The 19,855-nt window shown below is 54.1% G+C and overlaps 7 protein-coding genes across 7 annotated transcripts; 2 read left to right on the forward strand and 5 right to left on the reverse strand.

Annotated features, from left to right (window-relative positions):
* Positions 1 to 1,076: 1,076 nt before the first annotated feature.
* On the reverse strand, positions 1,077 to 2,409 carry BDP55DRAFT_698725 (polysaccharide deacetylase; the record flags this gene model as incomplete). Its single annotated transcript, XM_060577806.1, has 3 exons — positions 1,077 to 2,020; positions 2,076 to 2,140; positions 2,201 to 2,409. 3 exons carry the CDS (start codon positions 2,407 to 2,409, stop codon positions 1,077 to 1,079), a joined length of 1,218 nt encoding a protein of 405 aa, XP_060422596.1.
* A 2,565-nt stretch (positions 2,410 to 4,974) lies between these two features.
* Positions 4,975 to 5,564, reverse strand: BDP55DRAFT_416324 (uncharacterized protein). Its single transcript, XM_060567410.1, has one exon. The coding sequence runs from the start codon at positions 5,464 to 5,466 to the stop codon at positions 5,056 to 5,058; it is 411 nt and encodes a 136-aa protein (XP_060422597.1). The 5' UTR covers positions 5,467 to 5,564; the 3' UTR covers positions 4,975 to 5,055.
* A 396-nt stretch (positions 5,565 to 5,960) lies between these two features.
* On the reverse strand, positions 5,961 to 6,954 carry BDP55DRAFT_416511 (uncharacterized protein). The gene has a single exon (XM_060567411.1). It carries the CDS (start codon positions 6,645 to 6,647, stop codon positions 5,994 to 5,996), a length of 654 nt encoding a protein of 217 aa, XP_060422598.1. The 5' UTR covers positions 6,648 to 6,954; the 3' UTR covers positions 5,961 to 5,993.
* Positions 6,955 to 7,456: 502 nt separating this feature from the next.
* BDP55DRAFT_566316 (nucleotide sugar dehydrogenase) lies at positions 7,457 to 8,818 on the forward strand (the record flags this gene model as incomplete). Its single annotated transcript, XM_060570497.1, has 1 exon — positions 7,457 to 8,818. One exon carries the CDS (start codon positions 7,457 to 7,459, stop codon positions 8,816 to 8,818), a length of 1,362 nt encoding a protein of 453 aa, XP_060422599.1.
* A 2,713-nt stretch (positions 8,819 to 11,531) lies between these two features.
* BDP55DRAFT_721104 (uncharacterized protein) lies at positions 11,532 to 12,521 on the reverse strand (the record flags this gene model as incomplete). Its single annotated transcript, XM_060578501.1, has 2 exons — positions 12,513 to 12,521; positions 11,532 to 12,252 (listed from the first exon to the last, which is right to left on the reverse strand). A coding segment is annotated over exon 2 (699 nt), but the record flags the coding sequence as incomplete, so codon positions are not given.
* Positions 12,522 to 13,120: 599 nt separating this feature from the next.
* Positions 13,121 to 14,153, forward strand: BDP55DRAFT_684233 (uncharacterized protein). Its single transcript, XM_060576392.1, has one exon. It carries the CDS (start codon positions 13,355 to 13,357, stop codon positions 14,132 to 14,134), a length of 780 nt encoding a protein of 259 aa, XP_060422601.1. The 5' UTR covers positions 13,121 to 13,354; the 3' UTR covers positions 14,135 to 14,153.
* A 1,687-nt stretch (positions 14,154 to 15,840) lies between these two features.
* On the reverse strand, positions 15,841 to 18,879 carry BDP55DRAFT_416571 (sorting nexin mvp-1). Its single transcript, XM_060567412.1, has 5 exons — positions 18,145 to 18,879; positions 17,098 to 17,913; positions 16,892 to 17,031; positions 16,243 to 16,836; positions 15,841 to 16,189 (listed from the first exon to the last, which is right to left on the reverse strand). Exons 1-5 carry the CDS (start codon positions 18,635 to 18,637, stop codon positions 15,980 to 15,982), a joined length of 2,253 nt encoding a protein of 750 aa, XP_060422602.1. The 5' UTR covers positions 18,638 to 18,879; the 3' UTR covers positions 15,841 to 15,979.
* Positions 18,880 to 19,855: the final 976 nt, after the last annotated feature.

Below are 19,855 nucleotides of genomic sequence, written 5' to 3' on the forward strand. Positions count from 1 at the left end.
CTACACATGACATGGTGTCTCGTTCGGAGGCTTCTCGTATATGGAAGGTGAACACAAAGAAAACCGTTGTAGTAGCTCTTCAAGACATGCATCATCCGAAGAAACAATTCAAATTGCAAAAAACAAAGCACGACACTGGCCGTTGAGATGTCGCAAATGCACGATGTAGGTCGAGACATGCCCTCTCGCCTGCTCGATTAGGTGTTATCATTAAACTATTTGCCTCCCCCAACTTCCAAGCCCTCTCTGCGTCCACATGCCAATGCGTTCTAACTGTATTCCAACGCTTCTGCTGCAATGTATATGATTCAACATCCCCAGCTGTATCCCGGCTTCTCGGCCGTAGAGATCGTAAAGGTAGGTGGTAGCTGGTAGCCAGGTAGTAGTGCGTCCGCGCCGACAGTCTTGGCGTCTCTCGATAGACTGCGCGATGGTCGACTCTACCGGTTCCATAGCCCGACCGACCGAAAAAAACAAAAATATGTGAATCAAGGTTTGCAAAGTTTGCCCCTCATGTTCGCTGTCATCTTCTGCGCGATATATTGCAGAAAAATGATCTGTACGGGGACTCCCCCGGGCTGGAGGGGGAGGTCCCCGAGGATCGACCATGCTGTGCGAGTATGGTGGCCAGCCTCAAGGTTGAATGCAGGCTGGCAATATATGCTGCACTAAACAACACAGCCCGATCAATTGCATGTTCCGAAAAGCGACTGGCAACCTGTTCCGCAGTGCGTCGCAGAATTGCCACTGTAATATTCTCATCAGCATGTCGACTTATTGCGAATAATTGTTGCGGATGGACCAGGCCCGAAGGCAACCTCCAACGGAAAGAAGAAGTGTAAAAACATACCAGTAACCATATTGAGAACAGCACGTCTTCGTGCCGTAGTTCTTGCAAGAGGCATTCCATTGGGTCCCGCAGAGGCCATTGGAGGATTCGGCCACAGCCGAAGACTGGGGGGAGCAAGATCCAAAGCCTGATTGGCAGCCCGTTCCGCAATATGTAAGGCTTGAGCCGCTGTGTTAAGGGGAGCTTGTCAGCCGTGTCATTCATGGCGTCCAAGGCGTCCAGAGACTTACCAGAATCCATAGTAGGAGCAGCAGTTGCCAAACGCCGAGTTGAGGCACGTGTAACCACTGGTGCCACCGCAGGTCTGGTCCGGTGATACGTTTGTCGAGGCAGGGGCACTTGACGATGATGTGCGAGTTGCTATGCTAGTAGATGCTGTGCTAGACGTGGCTCTGGTCTGCGGCGTCGATACAGGCGTCGTGGCCACGGAAGTGGGCACCGAGGTTGTCGTTGTCGTTCTGGTCGTGCCAACTGCGACGCCGGAGCTAATAGCGCCACCCGCAGACCGGTACCAATTTTCTCTGGGATCATTGAGGCACTCTCCTACGGTCACAAGGCGATAACCACGGGCCTTGGCAGTGTCAATCATGAACTGGGTCAAGTTGACCACGGTCTGGTAGTGGACATCATGGGACAGCTCGATGTACTTGTTTGCTGCCGCGTTTGTTGAGACACCATTGGAGAAGCGGTCCTTGGCGGTCTGGATCTCTTCAGGCGAATCATACATGTAGTCTTTGGTGTCGATGTTGACGTTGATGATGTGGTAACCGAGCGTCTTGAGCAGGTTCTGGCATCCTGACCCGGCGTCGCATTCAAGGAACGGCGGGCGCATGTAAGTGGGAATCCAGCCGAACAGGTTTCGGAATGCCATCTCATTGTAGATGATTTCGGTTCTTTGGATGGTGCTATTGACCTCGTTCAAGTTGCGGTGGGTCCAGGTATGGCTTGCAATGTGGTGACCGGCGGCATACATTCTTTGCATTACGGCCGGCCAAGGGGTATCGGGGTTGTCCATGCGGTTCTTGCCAATGTTGTTGCCAGCGACAAAGAAGGTGGCGGTGACGTTCTGGGCCTCGAGGATGTCGAGTAGGTTGGAGGTGTAGATGTAAGGGCCATCATCATAGGTCAATGCCAAGGTTCCTGGGTTAGCACAAGTGGTGATAATTGAGCCTAGACGGATATGCAAGTTAGGTCCGTCTCACGATGCATAGGCAGATGAACACACCATAAGGCACGGAGCCCACGAGGGGCCGCGCGATACTCTCCGTGCTAGCACCTGGTGGCGGAAAACTGTCGAGGCTTAGTGAACAATGTGCGGCATAACGAGGACTCCGATGGCCGTTGACTTACAAGGTATCGCAAGAGTCGCTGTATTCAAGCTGGCATTGCGAGCCGCCGCAATAATCTGCCGTCGTTCCACACCAGCCGGCTTCTGAGCAACACTGTCCCGGATCGCAGGACCCGATTCCGGGCCCGCACTCGGCGCGCTTCCTCAGGGGAGCGTTTATAGTGGCGGCCATAGCCGCCCCTGAGAGGAGAATAGGCAGAAGCGCATGCATGGCTAGAGAATGTGAGGCAGTCTGCAAGGCAAAGAGGGTATGATTCCGACCGATCGACGCTGCGGGCAAGATGGAGAATAGGTTCCGGAATGATTCAAAGAAGGCGAAGGGCGGTATTTACGAGAGAAGCTCGACGATAATGACTGGTCTTCGGGTTTACACTACGAAGATGGATATTGCTCCTACAGACCTGCCAAGGACGCCCTTCAGGTTGTATTGACAGAGAAGGCAAGAGTAGGCTGGCTAAGAGCGTGTGACTTGGCAGCTGGATCAATGGCGCTGGCCAAGCGCATATAATGGCCTTTTTCGAGTCAAAGATGGATGGAGTCAGACGGGAGAAACGGCACTTGCAAATGTAGGCTGGCACTTCCAACCCTCTCGATACGAGGCGGCGCCCCGTTTGGATCATGGGCTAAGACTCCAATATTCAGCATGACATTGCGTCTCTCAGATGGTTGAATCCATGGCTTCACGAATTCAGACCCAACTATTCGTACGTGACCCCAGCATGACTACATGCCAGACATTGATGCATAGGCTGTCGACAGGTGGCATACGAATTGCAGAGCCGTGAGAGCCGGGTCAGGTACGGGAATCTCGCGGGGTTGAAGAGATGAACCATATGAGCTTTCACCCGATCACGGCCCCGTTGTGCCCGACTAAAGGCTGGGATCGGCAGATATTGCTCGTGTACGAGGCCAGCCGTCCAACAGCCGGACGGTAACTGGTAGACAAGGTGTGCGTTGGCAGGCTAACGGTGAAAAGGAAAATTTTTCTCCCCATTGAGTATGAGATGGGCTGAGTGAGACCAGACATATTGGGCCCTTGCAGACTTGGAGCTGCAGAAGCTGGGCAATAACGTACCCAGTCAGGCCAGCGTGCCAGCCTCCAGCCAGACAGACCGAAGATCCACTGCAGGTGCCCTTATGATAGATTGATGATGTGCTTTGTGAGAATAACAGGGGCATACCTAGAGGAAGATCAAAGACCATGAGCTGGGACGTGACCGGGGGGGGCTGACCGCGGGCGACGAGGTGCCCCCGAGAAGTCCAGAATCCCTGGCTGTGGGTGGATGCCCCCTGTCAATATTCACATTCGATTATCCGAGTAGCACCATACTCGAAGATGCGCATAGCGAAGCGGGAAACCGGGCAGGCGGGGTGAGTCGACATGGTCAAGTACGTACCCCCCTTCTTCTCAAAGGAATCTTCTCGTCCAAGTTCCATGCCCTGCGGCGTCAATGCCCAGACTCCGGTAGTATCCAGCTTGACCGCGAGAATAGCTTCACCGCATGACTTCGGAGACCGTATCAAGAACCAGGGTACGTTATCGTTTGCCTGGTCTTTCTCGCCGTGCTTAGTTGTCCCCGAACAGCTGGTGCAAAGATCGGAATCTTCTCGCAGACTAACCAAATGGACGGGTTTGTGTTTCCCCAAGACTGGTCAGGTTTGTCCTCCTGCGGATGCGCCGGTCCTTGGCTGACTCCGACGTTCTGGTAATGAACCCGAGAGGTGAAGTCGCCGATACCCGGCGACACACTGCAATGCGCAGTACCGTTTCCGTCAGCGAGGTTCCGGCCGGCCTCCTCCTCTACCCCCTAGATTCCTACAAACAGGCGGAGAACTTTTGTTTCTTAGCTATGAGAACATATCGATATGCTCCAGTCTTTTAGTGCCGTCAGCATCGTCCTCTCCGCAGACCAACCTTTTCGGCAACAAAGTAGACGCTAACTTGAAGGGTTTTCATCTCCACGATAGTCGGAACTGTCAGCCTAAGCCTGTCGGGTTCTTGATGTCATATGAAGTTGGACAAGGTCGTAAGGTGCGAATGATCGAGTAAAGACTGCAGCCTCATCGACTGGACCTCCTCGTATAATCAGAAGACTGAGGACGCACAAGTCACCAGACTGGAGCGGAGCGATCATGGCTGGGGCCAATGACATCCCCAACCTCACACAAAGAGTGAGATGCACCTCGTCTTCTTTGCATTGTTGGCAGAACTTGGCGCCAACCTGGCAGGGCTGTAGGCTGCGGCTCCAATATCCATCGCTAATCCGCCGGGGGTGCCTCTGCAGTTCTATAATTGTATTGCATCTTGCATTTGCAGTGCAGATGGCACCAGCACAGAGGCCTTCGCCATCCCATCTTTTGGTTCGTCAGCTTCAGGCGAAGGCACGAAGTCCCACCAATCATGCCAGTGTTGAGGGCACACACCGAGTACGATGGCAAATCCCATGGTCAGAACATTGAAAAACTCTTTCAGGCCGCACAGTACTAGTTTGATCAACGCATAGTGGCGGTGCGCCTTTGTCCGCGGACGCTGCGTTGGGCTTCTGGTAGTCGAGACAGGCCGGCAAGTGTTGCGAGATCGTGGTGAGGAGACGGCATCAGAGTCGAAGTCGTTGTCGTCTCGCTGTCGCGGACACATGGGGGAAGGGCAAAGACAAATTCCCGTCTTTGGACTCCTTTCGAGAAAAGCTGCCATCGTAACTTGAAACGAGCCGAATGCTTGATGATGCCGTCCCGGTCGACAGTGTACGACTTGGCCGCCGATCAAAACCTCTCAGTGCCCCGTTTCGGACAGAGGTTTTGCTTGTTTGAATGAAGCATCATGCTATAAGCCGTCGGCTCGAGCCATTTGTTGGCCCTAGGCGGCGGGACTGCAAATAATATCATTCAGCACACCAGAGACTGCTTGTTTGCTGTTTGACAGAAGGCCGCTGTGGCTTGAGGGGTCCCGAAATCCAGCTGGTAGGTGGGCCGCGTGTGCAACACAAATGCTTTCCCAAAAGCGCCGCGCCGGTCCCGAGCCGAGAATGACGAGATGAAGGGGAGCTCTTGGCATCAATGTTTTCTTCTTTTCTTCCTGAACGAGCTTCAGAGAGAAACGGATAGAGCAAAAAGAGGCGTCTCTGAGGGGGACAGTCCTCCATTGGCGTTGTTCTCCACCACGTGTATGCCGCTCAGTGCAAGGGGCCGTTTGTGGCTTGGAAGCTTGGATCGGTGTCGAACGGGCGGTTGATGGGATGGGGTCGTGGAGGACGGACCGGAAAGCCATGGATGGTCTCGCGCCCCACGGAACTAAGAGCCTAGCTGATGAAGGAGGGGCGGACAGGGGATGAGGGAGGGTGGTGATGGAGGGGGCGTGGAAAAATGATAAGATGGTGATGCAGTAACGGAGAAGATGTAGAAAGAAGAAAGTCGAGCGAGCGGGGATGAGAGACACCTCGCACTCATGCAATACCACCCAGCAAGTTTTCTGAGATGCAATAAAGCACTCAGCGGGGGTGGGTCTCTGGCTTCATGCCGCCCTGTTGCATATTGCATGGCATGTGCATATGCGTCACCCATTTGCATATGCATTGATATGCATATCCATGGGGAGCTGACCGAACGTTCCTTGTCTCGTTCCTCACACCAATCATCCTCTCCACAACGTATACTTCTCTGTTGTTGTGCTTCGACACATAACGTCGTCTCATTCGGCTCTGGACTCGATTCCAAGCTGCCAAGACAGTAGCTTCCGTCGACCTCGAAATGTGCATACGGAATACGGAGACCGAAGGAGCTTTCTGTGCGCCGCCTTCAGTCCGTACTCTGCAAGCAAGCCTCATCCTGGCTATTTCCCAGCTTGCTCATACACCCTTCTCGTCTTGAAGGACCCCTGTCGATACCCTCGCAAGTCTCCTGTCGAAGACGACCTCCAAGCCTTTTTTTAGGATATTGCCGGAGAAAATAGGTAGAGAAATCTCTTCCGCGAAAAGAGTTCAGCCAAACGTGATCGACGTGCCCAAGGCCGGTGGACAAGCAAGCGCCCCTTCGGTCTCGAGACGCGAAGGTAACCCCAGCGTAGCCTCCGACCTTTTTCGATTCATCTCGATCCAGCAGTATCCTGGACCGCCGCTTACGAACCCCGAATATGACCATGCAGTAAAGGTTGTCATGTTCAAATTCCGCGTCCAACTTCCGAGAAAGCACGCCTACTCCAGGCCAGCCGAACAGGCCGGAGCAACCTCCTCTCCAAAAATTGGTCCTCAGCAAGTGTTGACGGGGGGCGTTCTGCATGACATCAAGCGTCGGAGGAGACCTCGGCGAGAGTGAGATGGGCAGACAGGGGAGATCAGTGTCTTTGCCTGCCTCATGCATCCGGGCTTGCCAGCTTGGCGATTCCAACCTGGATGATATTGCTGGTGAGTGTTGAGAGTCTGGACACACCCGGCCTGAGCAGCATTTTGCCATTGTCGTTCTGCTGATGCCATATTGCGCTATTGTATCCTTCTCCGTGCAGCGTCGTCTTGCCGAAGCGCGCCTGTGCTTGTGGTCGCGCTCTGAGGGGGTGGAACCTTCAGCCACTTTCAGGCCGCTTTGCCATGGACTGCTTTTGGACAAACTATTGCTGATGGTCGCCTGTTCGACCCCAAGTTCTGGCCTGCTCGGGAGCTAGCCTCGACCTGAAACTAACATGTCGTTCTTCTTTCCGGCTTTGATCTGTCCACGGTCCCGTCGCTATTCCCCCAGCCGCGTGCCGCCGGGTTGGCTTGAGGGAGCCTCACCACTACCATGGCGTTTATGCCGTATGCTGCAAACCAGACGTGGATCCCGATTAGGGCTGGCAACACCCAGTTTGATGCCATGTCTCAATCATTGCTTTGCTTTGGTGCTTTGGTGCTGCCATGGAGAACGGCGGCCGCAACGGTTTGGTCTGGGCAACCTCGAGAAAGCTGACGCCAGGGGCAGGGTCAACGTGAGTGGGCAGTCTCCTCTTCCTCCTTCCTCCTTGTGCCTGACCATCATGTCAGTGCCTCAGTTGGCAAGTCTTTTTAACTCCCGTTTCCTTTCCTCTGACAAGGGCTTTCTTCCTTCCTTCCCGTGCGCCCCTCTCTTCCACTCTTACGCCCTTTCCAAGAGCTATAGCCACTTGGCAGTGTAGTTGACTTTTTCCCAAAGGCAGATATCAGAAAAGGTATTCTCCTTCATCTTCACAGGCCTACCCCACCACTCGTTTTCTAGAAGCCCTCATCGTTCGTTTACACCCTCGATCCATCGCAATGGATACCCAGATGCTCACTCCCGATACCCCGGAGCGGTCTCCGACCTGCCACAACGGATATCCTTTCAACTCCCCGGAGACCAAGCCTCAAGGATGGGACTTCCCTCATGATGGATATTATCCCATCACGCCTCCCACGGAGGAGTGCGAGTCGGATGAGGAGCTTGCAACAGTTGCAAGCTCCATTGACCTCGAGGCGGAACCTCTGGTGGCCGTCATCGGTGTCGGATATGTGGGAGAGCACCTCGTTGGCAACTTTGCCCGCAAGTTCAATGTTCTCGGTTTCGATGTCTCTGAGGCGCGCGTCCAGAGTCTCGGCGAGGAGTTTGGCCCAGACAGCAAGGCCAAGTTCACTTGCAAGCCCAGCGATATGGCGGCTGCCACACACTTCCTCATCTCAGTTCCAACACTTTTGCGCCCAGACCAGACCATTGACGCTTCCTTCTTGAAATCTGCTCTCAAGAACGTCGCCACATACGCTCGCCCCGGCTCGGTGGTTGTCGTCGAATCGTCTGTCGCAGTCGGTATGACCAGAGAGCTGCTTGGGCCTCTAGCACAGGAGCGTCATCTCTTCGCCGGCATGTCCCCCGAACGAGTTGATCCTGGCCGAGTTGAGCCGCCTGCATTCGCCATTCCCAAGATCGTTTCCGGATTGGATGATATGGTTCCAGGCTCTCTCAATGCCATTGTCCGCCTTTACTCGCAGGTGTTCGACAATGTCGTCCCTGTGTCTCGGCCCGAAGTCGCTGAGATGACCAAGTTGTACGAGAATTGCCAGCGTATGATGTGTATCGCATTCGCAAACGAGATGGCCGATGCTTGTTTGGGTCACGGTGTTGACCCATACGAGGTGTCCGGTGCGGCGGCGACCAAGCCCTTCGGATACATGCCATTTATGCCCAGTCTCGGTGTCGGCGGTCACTGCATTCCGGTCAACCCGTACTACCTTCTCTCAAACAGCCAGTTCCCTCTCCTGCAACACGCAACGGAGAAGATGCGGGCTCGCCCCATGACGATTGCTCAGCGCGCGGTTGACACCCTGTGCGCCGAGAAGCTGAGACCCAGTGTCCTTGTCGTGGGCATGGGTTTCAAGAAGGGCCAGTCGCACTTGGCCAACTCTCCCGGTCTCGAACTCGCAAAGAGCCTCGTGTTAACGGAAAAGGTCGATGTTTGCTGGGCCGATCCCCTCGTCAAGCAAGAGGCTGTACCGCGAATCTCGCGCCTGGACGTTGAGGACTGGAACGCGCGGTCGCTAGAGCAGCGCTTCGACATGATCATCGTCGCTTTCAGACAGACAGGGCTCGACTTTGACGTCCTGGACCAGCTCGACAAGACTCGTGTTGAGATGTGGTGCAACTAAGGCTTTCGGCCAAGGCTTGCGGCTGTCTTGGGCTGACGGTGGCGCTTTCTTCGGTCTTCACTCCCTCCCGTCCCTCATGCTTCTCACGACTTTGCTTTTTCCTCCAATCAGTGGAATTTTCATTACTCACTTTGACTTTTCTGGCGCATACATGTAGCGACCCTGTTGTTTGCGGTTGGTGTACATTGGAGCAAACGGCAGGTTGAAACACGCAGATGGTGTGCAGGACGGATGTAATACCTCGGATTTCCTTGTTCTGTTTTTCTTTGTCTCATTCTCATCCTCATCGAATGGTGTCCCGGGTATTTTTGTTCCTTTCCTGGTAGATAAAACGGTCGCCGCGTTTCGACGAGATAGGATTCGAGCGCATTAACGGCCGTCGAAGATAGAGACGAGATACATATTCCAGGAGTTTGTTCCTGTTCCATAATGTCGACTTATGTTTTCAGAACATAGCAGTGCCCTTTCGCTTGATCGTGACTGTCGTTTGCTGTGAATAAATCGTGCTGTGGCCCGTGAGAGTGACGGAGGATTGTCGATTGTTGGACATGCCCCTTCTTTTCATCCCTTGCGGCAATCGATCCCCGTAAGATCCGTCGGGAAACACGGCACAGAGTAATCCATCCGTCATCCAAGTGCGTGCTTTACGCAACTCTCGATTGGGATACGAACCCATCGTTGGCGGTGCCGAGCTGCCGAGAAAGTTCCCCATCCGCGATGATACGGTGAAGTCAGGAAAAGGTTGCCCCGCGATGGTGCGCGCGCGCCCTGCGAGACTAGTGATCCGGGGCGATTGATATATCTGATATCCAGCGCTTCGGTTCATCCCGCTGTGGTTCATCCTAGGGTTTACCAGTCTCAGCGATCTGCTCTACTGGCATTTCCCGCATCCCACATCCTACATGCCCATATCGCGGTGCATTATCTATTGATATGCGCGACGCCGGCAACTAGCCGGGGGTCTCGGCGTTCTGGTTGGCAGCCTCGCCCACATCCCAGCCGTCCACTATCTCTGTGATGAGATAAGAGGGTTGCGTTTTGGATCTCTTTCGGGATAGTACCGTCATTGATAGTCTGGCACTTTGAGAGCGAAAGATGCGGGACGGGCGTGAAATACGAGAATGATGCGAAAACAGAGCAGCGGGAGTTGAGCGAAGATGGTGTGAAGCAGCGGTGAGCCAAAAACGGATGGACGTCGAATGGTCATGGGAGAAGGAGGTTAGGCGAGGGTTGCTCATGTGCGATTTTGGGAAAGGTGCCGATGTTCACCCTCCCTTTTAGTACTCAACTTCTCTTCCGCAAGAAAGAGATCTAAGAAAGCACGCCAGGTAAATTGGGCAAGTTGATGTAGACAGGAATGCATCAGTCTCGCTGTTTCAGTACATGTTAAGCTTCCGCATTCCGTGTGCCGGCGGGAGTCGGCGCCCGGAAGGTGTCGGCCACGCGGCGTCGCGGACCGCGGGCTCCAGTATCTCGTATTATTTCCTGAAGATGACCGCCATGCCGCGCCAAGATCCGGCGAGCATCTGACAGCATGCAGAGTCTATGCAGTGGTGAATTCGATGCAGATCGACGTGGCCCAGCTTAAGCTCATTGATCACCACATGAACTCCAGCAATGGTCTCATCGCAATGCACCTAATAGCTCTGAGCGCTCTCTGACCAGCAACCATCAAGTTACGGTGAACTTATTGTTGTTGACTGTCTCAGGAGCTATGTTCATTGAGAGTTGCACATAGAAGATGTGACAGAAATCAGTATCACGAACTAGACATCATCGAGATTTCGTTCGTCGGGCCTCAGGAAAACACAGAGCACGTACCTCTCGGCTACCCTCTCTTTCGTAACTTGCTCGTATTTTCAATTGGTCTTGGCCAAGTTTCCGATATCATTCTTGTTGACTTCAGGCTCGATTTGACCTATCTTCGGACAGCTTCCCGAAGGAAGTACGCCAAATCCATGGATTCGCTTTCTTTCTCACATGCTCAGCCACAGGCAGGAGATTTCACGTTATAGGTATATAGGGCATTTTCAGGGATACGTATCTTTATTGAGTTGCTTCTGACGATGACCCCGTGGGCGACCTAAGCTACCTAGGCCCTGTGCTTCGTAACTTCTCCAGCTCCCATTCGGTCCTCTCGGCTTTGAGTGGATCGCTACTCACGACTTCTTCGAAGACCCCTCGTATGCACGCTAGAAGAAATATACTTGTGGTCTGAGCCGATGAAAGAATATGACTTACTGTGGAAGTGAGCAGGCATAAGTGGAGTGGAAACGCCCACAGTCCTCTCTTTCGAGACCTAAACTTCCCATATCCTCAGCTCCGATATCCGCGTTCCCGACCGCTAGCAGCTACAGCTTTTCGTCGGGCGTCCCCATGACCTCCTAAAGAAGAGTTAGCCGTAGCCAAGTCGTGTTGCAGAAAAAACAATTGTGCATACCCTATTGATGCAGAACCACTACTGTTCTTCCTCCCACTCCTCGTAAGCATAGAGAGACTATGTGCAGATCTAGAACCCTACTCTGGATATCCGAGCCCTAGACCTGCACAGTATCTCTCAAGCTCACGAGAAGTGTTAGGCAGAGGATCGCTTCTCACGATGAATCCGGGTTTGACTTATTCGGACATGCTCCATGAAGATGCCTTAGAGCAACTAGACCAGGACCATCAAGCTACTGGCCTTGCGCATCGCCAGGATCTTGGGTAGTAGTCTGCTCCGGATAGCCAGGTGGATGCTGAGCATAGACGGCAGGCTGCTAGCCATAACCGGCAAAATACTCCAGAGGTGGGCAAGTGCTCTGCTCAGAATAGCCAGTAGGAGCCTGGCTGAGGCCAATAGAATGCTGTGTAGACATGAAGCCGATGTTCGCCGGAAGGATAGGAGTTGATTGTGCATGGCCAGGAGTCTGTTGAGAGGGGCCAGTGGTAGGTTCGGGATGGGGAGTGGGAGGCGGAGGAAGGCCAAAGAGTTCCCGGTTGGACATGAAGCCAAGGCTCGACTGGACATGACTAAAAGACTGCTGATAGGGATTAGGAGCCTGAAGGCTCGAGAGTTGCTGCTGAGTCGGGGGAGGGATCGGCCGCACAAGCTGATCAGTCTGGATGGGAGCGGACTGGCTGAAATAAGCCTGGCTGGAAGAGACTTGCTCAGCGGGAGCTTTTCTCTTGGAAGCCTTCTTCCCCTTTCTTTTTCCGTTCTCCTTCGGTTTCTTCTCGATGCTGTTGCACTGAATGCAGCTACGGCTTGTGAAGTAGCCGGGAGGGTGCTGTTCGAAGTCGTCCGGAACACGGCACTTGCGGCATCTGCAGCAGTACACGAGGTTGTCGTACTGATCTCCCTGAGCCAGGCAAGGGCGGGGAGTGCCCGAAGGGTACTGGGCAATGGGATAGTTGATCGGCTTGCAGGGGGCATGGACGCTGTTCGGTCTGTCGTGCTGTGTGTCGACAAGAGATTAGCTATGTCGTTCTAGAAGTGCTGGATCAGACTGGGAGAGATGAAGTCCATATGTTTGAGAGAATCTGGAATTAGATGGAGGATAGGAAGAGATGAAATGAGGGCGCTGAAGTTGGGAGAAACGTCGCGAGAAGCCTCAGAGGCCTAGGTGGGCAAGAGACCGAAGGTCAAAACACCCCCTTTGGCCTTACAGGGAAATGAAGAGAAATCGAGATAGAACGAAATAGAGTACCAACTTACAGGCGCCATACTGGATATCTCGGCTCGAGACCTCTCGAGGCCTTTGTTCTGGAGTTTTGTTGTTGGTGGTGATCTTTTTCGATCTCGATCGAAGAAATCTTTGTGGTTGTCGAGTATGAAAAGAAGAAGAGTTTGAAAGGAAAAAGAAAGAGAAGAAGGAGACAGAGCAACCCTTGAAGAGATTTACAGGCAGACCACCCCGCTTGCCGGTCAGAGGTGGCTTTTCGTGTCTTTCTTGAATTGCCCGTGAAGCTCATGATAGCCCTGAGGCAGACCCTCAATGCGGTGGGAGCGGTTGGGTTTATTGCGGACCCAGGGCCGAACAGGAGGTTCACTGGGTCGTCTAATAGGAGATTCATTGAGCTGTTAATTAGGCAGTTCCCTCGGAGGGAGAAAGGGTGGTAGCCAGGTACGACGAGGCCTATCTATTAGGTGGCAGCCTTGGCCAGGTGAAAATGGGGTTTCTAATGCCAGGTCTTCAGGAAAACATATTACAGATGAAAGCTGAAGCCGAAGTATGCCCTGCCTTCAGATCTTGCTCAGTTCAGATTAATCGGTCAACAATATATCGATCTCGAAAGAGTCATTTGGGAAACTTTGGTATTCAGGGGCAAATGTTTTCGAGTCAGAAGTCATGAATCAAGAACGAGATAAGGTACTTCGTAGCGCGAGCCTCTTCAAAAACCAAGCAACAAACCATCCACGTGTCCCAACGCCCAACTTTCATACCACTCATCTCAAGTCCACTTCACTTCAAAACCGTGTCGTCTCTTGATGTGCGTTATGTCGGACTGCGCAGAGGATGCCGTTGATAGGTCGGGTGAAACGAGCCCCTGGTACAGATGGAGAGCCAAGTTGTGGATGAAGTTGGATGTCTGATCTCTGTAGCATTCGGGGAACGAGAGCAGGAGACCTCCTCAGCAAGCCGCAACAGGAAGTGCGCCGTTTCCTCCACCAAAGCCAGAAAAGCCGCCTTTGCCGTTGGCGCCGTACGTATCATCCTCGTCGGAGTCGGAGTCGCGGCGGCGTTTGTTGAAGCCGGGACGCTGGTCAGGCAGATCCATGCCCAGGGACTCCACGCCCGACTCGACCTCGGCCTCGGACTCGGTTTCCTCCATGATCGCGCAAGAACCCGCAGCAGCCTTGCGGCCGGAGTTGACCTTCTTGCCCAAGGTCTTGTTCTTGCCAAGACCCTTCTTCTTGCCCTTGGCGTTACGCTTCTTTCCAGCACCGCGTCTGAACGGAACGCCATCCATCTTGGCAACAAGCTCCTGGATCTTCTCCTCCCGTTTGGTCGTGTCCTTGATCTTCTTCGTCTTCACGACGGCGCGACAGTGGCTGCAATTCTTGTGATTGATGCGGCCCAGAGCATCCTTAAAGTGCCGCTTATTACGGCACTTACGCTCCCTGGAGCAGTAGGCCTGGTCCTTGCAAGAAGGATCCAAGTGATGGCCGGTGCAACGATTAACATTGCCGTACGGGGTCGGGTTGGCGTTGTAAAAGTCGGCGGTGCAGCTGGCGTGGAGCATCTCGCCGTTTGGTCCTCTCAGAGGGGCATCGTCCCCATCGAGGCTACACTGCTCCAGAAAGTCATCCTGGGCCGAGCCCAGCGGGCTCGCTGAGCTCGCTGAGCTCACCGAGATGACCGTTCTGGTCTTGCTGGCGAGGCCGTTGGTTGTGCGGGAGGCGGGCGCAGCACGAACGGCGAGAGGACCGGAAGATGCAGCGGGAGCAGCAGCCGCAGCAGCAGCGGGCCGGGGAGCAGGCCGAGGAGCAGGCCGCGAAGAGGCAGAGGGCCAGACAGGAGCAGCAGGCCGGTCTTCGAGGTCAGACAGGTCTTCGGCGCGGAGGCGGTCGAGGCGGGGGCAGACGGGCGACGGAGGAGAGGGAGCCTCTGCGCGGGTGGCGCGGAAGGGAGCGCCGGGAGGGGTGCTGGCAGCTGAGGGGCTGCCCTCCTCAGCTTCGACCTCGGCCTCGTCGAGAACGGACGACGCCTTCCTCTCCTCCTTCTTCTTGTCCTCCTGCTGGCAATCGATTATTAGCAGGCAACACTCGCAAGAAATAGGGGGCCAAGGGGGAGGAGACTTACGTCCATGGTTGAGTATCGCGAGCTGGCTGTTGTTTGGATATCGAAATAGGTCCAGAAAAGGCTGGAAGAAAGGGGTGATGTCTGAATGGGGAAAAGAAGAAAGAGAAAACTCCAAAAGGCTCATCAACTGAAAGGGTTTTCCCATTGTGAATTCCCATCACGAATTCCCATCGTGGGGAAGGGGGATCCGCTTGTTGACGGCATTCTAGGGCTTGAGTTCTAACGGAGCTTATGAGTTTTTGATGATGGCTTTGCTTCGTCCTGAGGCTGTCGAGCCACACTAAGGTTGAGGACGTAGATGGAGGCTGTCTTCATGAAGTGGTGATAGGGGGCCGTATGGGACATGTGCCACGTCTGATACAGGGACACGATCGGAGCATGACAACGTTCCTTTGAGGCACGAGATACAGAGGAGAAGAAACCAGAAGCTCCGAGGGTGGGCTGAAATCATTGGAGTTCATTCTTGATGACGTCTCCTCGATAGATCTGCTATAGCTTACTGAAGACGGAAAGCTTAGTTGGGTTGACATGAGTTGAACGGGAGCTTCAATCGAGAACTTCGACTAGTGGACCATATACTTTTTGGGGGTAGGCTTTTCTTGGTTTCAAAATGGTTTCTCGACGGACGAAGAGCTTCATACCGTGGGCACCATCTATCTAGTAGATGGCATATGTACTCTGATGAATAGAGAAGCCATCGCTTAGCTCAGAAGCTCAAGGTCTCATCTGACACTAGAGCGGTGATCAAAGTGAGATGGGAAAATCCATGGCCACTTACTTGGGCTGAAGGGATTACATATTTGCCATCAGTATTGTCGAAGGTTCGTTGCGAATGAAGAACTTAGAATGGCGGGCTTTTTTAATCTCGTTGAATATGCGGAACCGGATGAAGTAGTCGAGGCCTCATCCGCCAGCAGAACTTTAGCGTGAGATCAAATCAGAATGATAGGGTTGGGCTTGACCTGAAGCCATCGGACAATTTGAGTAATCTGATTACAACGGCGACGGCAACTTCGCTTCGTTGGTCTCGAAGAAATTGCCAGGAAAGTCACGGTATGCAAGAACAAAAGATGATGCTGAGATTAAGAACAATGTATTAAAAGCAACTTGCGTTACCAAAGGGTATTCAGCAACGGGTCCCTGCTCTAAGATGTACATTCTGACTTGAGAGATATCGCGCTCAGAGGGAGAAGACAAGGACCATCGGACACAAATTCGTACAAGACTTGGGGGAGACTGTTGCTGACACAGTCCAACGCAAGAGTCGGAATAATTCCGGCGGATGAAGAGGAAAGACCAGAACGCCAGTAGTGAATAGACGCTCATATGCAAAACCGATACGTTCATGTGAAAGGGGCAAAGTGCGGAGGAAAGGTAATTAGTCGCCAAGGGGCATGCCATCAAGCTCATCGAGGAGACGGCGCCAGTTATCGGCCAGCATCTCAGAGTACTTGACGCGTTCTTGGGCCCAGTCCTGGTTCCAGCGCGAGACGTGAAACTGGGTGGTCTGGAAGTAGATGAGCTCGTCACGGATGCACTCCTTGACAAAGATAGATCGGTTGTGCTGGTTGACGATAGACTCCTTGTCCTGTGAGATTGTTAGTACTATACCATTAAAACAGAAGAACGCGTGAAACATACCTTGAGAATCGACTCAACCACCTTCTCAATCTCACCAGGCTTGACCATGCCGTCAGGCTTGCTGCGAAGACTGGCCAACTTGGTCTCATTCGTCTGAATCCTCCGTTCGAGGTAGGGAATATTGTCCTTGTCCAGACGTTCTCTGCGATCGAACAAGTCACGGATGCTCACGAGGGCGTCTCGCTGGCGCTTCAGATCCTCCAACACACCCTCATCCCAGGCCTTGCTCTCATCTTCCAAAAGCGTCTGGCACGTTCTCAGATGTCTGCTCATGGATGTCAGGCCATCATTGAGCAGAGGAACATCGTTGGTGTCGCTGGCGTATGTGTCGGCGCTCGTTTCAGTGAGGGAAGTCAGAGACATGGCGATGCGAGCGTGGTCCGCGGCGACTCCCTCACTGCGCTTCACCAGGCGATCCATGACGTTACAGATGTTAATGTACAGCTCGGCTGACCGTCTGATGCCGGAGCGCGTCTTCTCAAACATGCCCTCGAGGGTGGGCGGCAACGAGTCTTCCAGGTTGGGCGGCAGGGCACGTCCTGAGAATTCGTCTTGGACGGAAATGGTGGCCTGCTTGCGCCATACAGCCAGTTCCTGATACTAACAATTAGCGAGATGCAGTAGACCGAGAAGACTAGACGTGGCTTACAGTCGGGACAGTGAGGAACATGATGATGAGCTGTTCCTGGCTCAGGATGGGATGCCGGACAAGGGCGTTGAGGAACCTCGCCAGGCCTCTGCGGCGCTTCTCGATGAACGCGCCGTCGTTCGAGAAGTGGTTGCCGTTGACTAACATGTTGATGTTAGTGGGAATCACGTAAACATGGGAAACAAAAAATTAGCATCCAGACTTACCAGCAACACGCTTAGGCGGCAGTAGAGGGAGGGCCCTGAACGGATACCGCTTGTGCAGGCAGTCCAAAAGCCACACAAAGTCGCTGTACCGCCTGATAACCTTGCTGCCCCGTCGGACGCTCGCAACCTCGTAGTTGTGATGTTGGAACATGAAGAGACCTTCCTTCTCCGGCATCAACGTGACGACGACGTTCTCCTCAACAGAGCTTCCCGAACGACCGCTCACGGCGGGCCGCAGAGATGGCACGGTCGCGGTGTTCAGATTCGCGTCGCGTCCACCGCTTGCACCACCAAAGGGACTTGTGACTTGGTTGTTGGGGGGCGGCTCGCTGAAGCCGCCTCCCGTGGTGTTGCCGTCAAAATAGCCACCCCATCCACCACCCGGGGATGTCCCAGTATTTACATCCTGGCGCCCGGAACTTCTCTCTGAGCCGATGGCCGCAGATGTGTAGGAAGACATGGTTCGACCGGCGATAGCGGTGTTCGGAGACGTGCTATAGTGGCCGTTGCCGTTGCCATTACCATTGCCATTTGCTGCCGGGCGCTGGGGGCTGGCGCCGTTGGTTCTACTGGGGGACTCGGCGATGGCGTGCGCGTGGCCCTTGTGTACATCGGGAGAGTTCCATGGGTCCTCTGGCTCTGGGAAGTCCATCGGAGGTCGGCGCAGAGTGGTGGGCTGCGGCGGCGGCGGTGAGGGCGGCGATGGGGTATCTTGGACGGGGGTTGCAGGGGCTTGAGGAGGTTTGGCAGCAAGCTCGGAGACGGGAGGCATCACGGGAGCAGCAGTCAAGCCGGCGAGCTTGGGGAGTGGGAGATCTGGATTAGTGTATTGGCAATTAGCAGAGAACCCCACACAGATTGCGCGCACTGATAAGTGGTAGCAAGGTACGAAGGAGGGATAGCTGCGAGGGTCGGATAGCTCAGCTCGGCGAACAGGGTGCCGAGGTCATGACATAACAAGGTGGGCAAGACAAAAGTGGATGTTTTGCTGGTAGTGGTGATGATGGTGATGGTGACGGAAAGAAAAGAGGTGGAAAATGGACTCACTTCTGCGTCGCTCGTCGACGGTGTCGAGGCTGATGTGGTCGCCCTCCTGTGACAGGGCAATAAGAGCCAGCAGGACGTTGAACTCGCCGCGTCCGACATCAATGTCGCCACCTGCAGCTGGCACAACCATGGACATGATCTGCGCCTGCTGGTCGGCTCCCAGGCGCGCAGCAGCGAATAGCTTGGCTATGCCACCGGCGTTGACGCGCCCTCCGCTGCCATCTTCGCGCACGACTGTGTCAAAGGTCTCAATGTAGGGCTCGGGCACGTCGGAGGCGGATAAGAGGTTACGGACGACATCGGCGCGCGACTGCTTCTTCCTCGGAGTGGGCATGTCCCAGGGCGAGCTCTCGGCTCCGGCGAGATCGTCGTCGGTGAAGAGGGAATTGGAGCCGGACTTTGACATGGAGCCTTCGTCGAACAGCGATCGCGAGGGTGCAGCAGAGGTGTTTGAGGGCGAATCCGCCGGTGGTGATGATCCGAAGAGGGACATTGTAGGCGATTATGTACTAGGCGGCCAATTGCGATTAGGAGGGGTGCAAGAGAATGGTGGTAACGAGCTCCAAGGTAGTCGAGGTAGTACTGGAATCTGGCTGGTGGTATCTGTACTCTGGAGGCCGATTGACCTGCCTTGGATGGATTGGAAGGGCTGCTGGTCGGAGGAGTGCGCTATCCAACGCAGGACGCAGAGCAGAGAGGCCTCGTAATTGATGCGTAACGGGGGACTTTGCAGAATACGGGCGGTTGCAGTGTGACGAGATAAGGTAAGAGAGCAGAGAGGTCCACGGGCGAGTCGTGGTGACCAAAGGTCCGGACGGAGTAAGCTTGCCGCGTGGGTACTGGCGCCAACGTCAAGGTATCGCAGTAACAGAGAGCCGAGAGAGCTTGAGTTCGGCTGGCAAAGGTGTGGGAGAGCTATGCTGCGTCTAGTCCAGTCGAGTATCCATACCTTGCAAACACCAACAGAGCGCAAGGAATCAAAAGACGATGATGAAAGGAAGACCGGGGGGGTCCAGTGGAAGGATGATGCGACAGGCCGCGACAATGGTAAGGTACCTATGTATGTATGTACACGCAGCACTGGTTGACGATGATGATGCGTATACGTACACACAACAAACTGTACAGAAACAAGAAAGCGATCTCACGATTTGGAGGTTTGAAAAGAAAAAGATTAATCAAGACGAAAAGCTTGAAACTTTTTTTTTTTTTACTCTTAAGAGTCCCAACCTAGAGGCAAAGCTGGGGCCAAGGATTGGAAGCTTGAGACAAGTCGAGACGGGCCGTGGGAAGGAACCTGGTACTTTCAATTGGGACTTGGACGAGGATACCTACGCTGTTTCTGGCGAACACTGACGGTGAGGTAAGCCCGAATTCATGGCCCGTCTGTGCCTAAACCAGGGACGGAGCTGGGACACCTAGTGGACTGAACCAGGACACCACGCTGTTGCGGAGCAAACAGTCCCTGTCGCAGGTCAGTGTTGGAGCCTTTGGAGGGGCGCTGGGCTGCGCGCCAGGGAAGCTTCAGGCGCCTAACGCAAGTCATGGCGCTCAAGTGGGCCTTAGGTAAGCATGCAAGGTACATACTCCGTTCATGGCAGTCACCAGCCACATGTCAACGAGCTTCAGCCACTTTTCACAAGTGTGGCTCGGTCGGCTCTTCTTCGCGTGAACCCCCCGAACCGCGACCGGGCCACCTGCAGCAGCTTCC

The sequence above is a fragment of the Colletotrichum godetiae genome (assembly GCF_030913485.1).
Source record: "Colletotrichum godetiae strain CBS 193.32 chromosome Unknown BDP55scaffold_83, whole genome shotgun sequence".
In the NCBI taxonomy this organism is placed as follows: Eukaryota; Fungi; Ascomycota; class Sordariomycetes; order Glomerellales; family Glomerellaceae; genus Colletotrichum; species Colletotrichum godetiae.

What these genes read in the sequence shown, in the direction of transcription:
- BDP55DRAFT_416324 (XM_060567410.1), bottom strand. Translation starts at nt 5,466, where the DNA reads ATGGCTTTCCGGTCCGTCCTCCACGACCCCATCCCATCAACCGCCCGT.
- BDP55DRAFT_416511 (XM_060567411.1), bottom strand. Translation starts at nt 6,647, where the DNA reads ATGGCAAAATGCTGCTCAGGCCGGGTGTGTCCAGACTCTCAACACTCA.
- BDP55DRAFT_684233 (XM_060576392.1), top strand. Translation starts at nt 13,355, where the DNA reads ATGGAGAGCCAAGTTGTGGATGAAGTTGGATGTCTGATCTCTGTAGCA.
- BDP55DRAFT_416571 (XM_060567412.1), bottom strand. Translation starts at nt 18,637, where the DNA reads ATGTCCCTCTTCGGATCATCACCACCGGCGGATTCGCCCTCAAACACC. An exon ending in CGTCGACGAGCGACGCAGAA is followed by an intron (nt 17,914 to 18,144) that starts GTGAGTCCATTT and finishes ACACTAATCCAG; the next exon opens with ATCTCCCACTCCCCAAGCTC. An exon ending in TGGTTGAGTCGATTCTCAAG is followed by an intron (nt 16,190 to 16,242) that starts GTATGTTTCACG and finishes ACAATCTCACAG; the next exon opens with GACAAGGAGTCTATCGTCAA.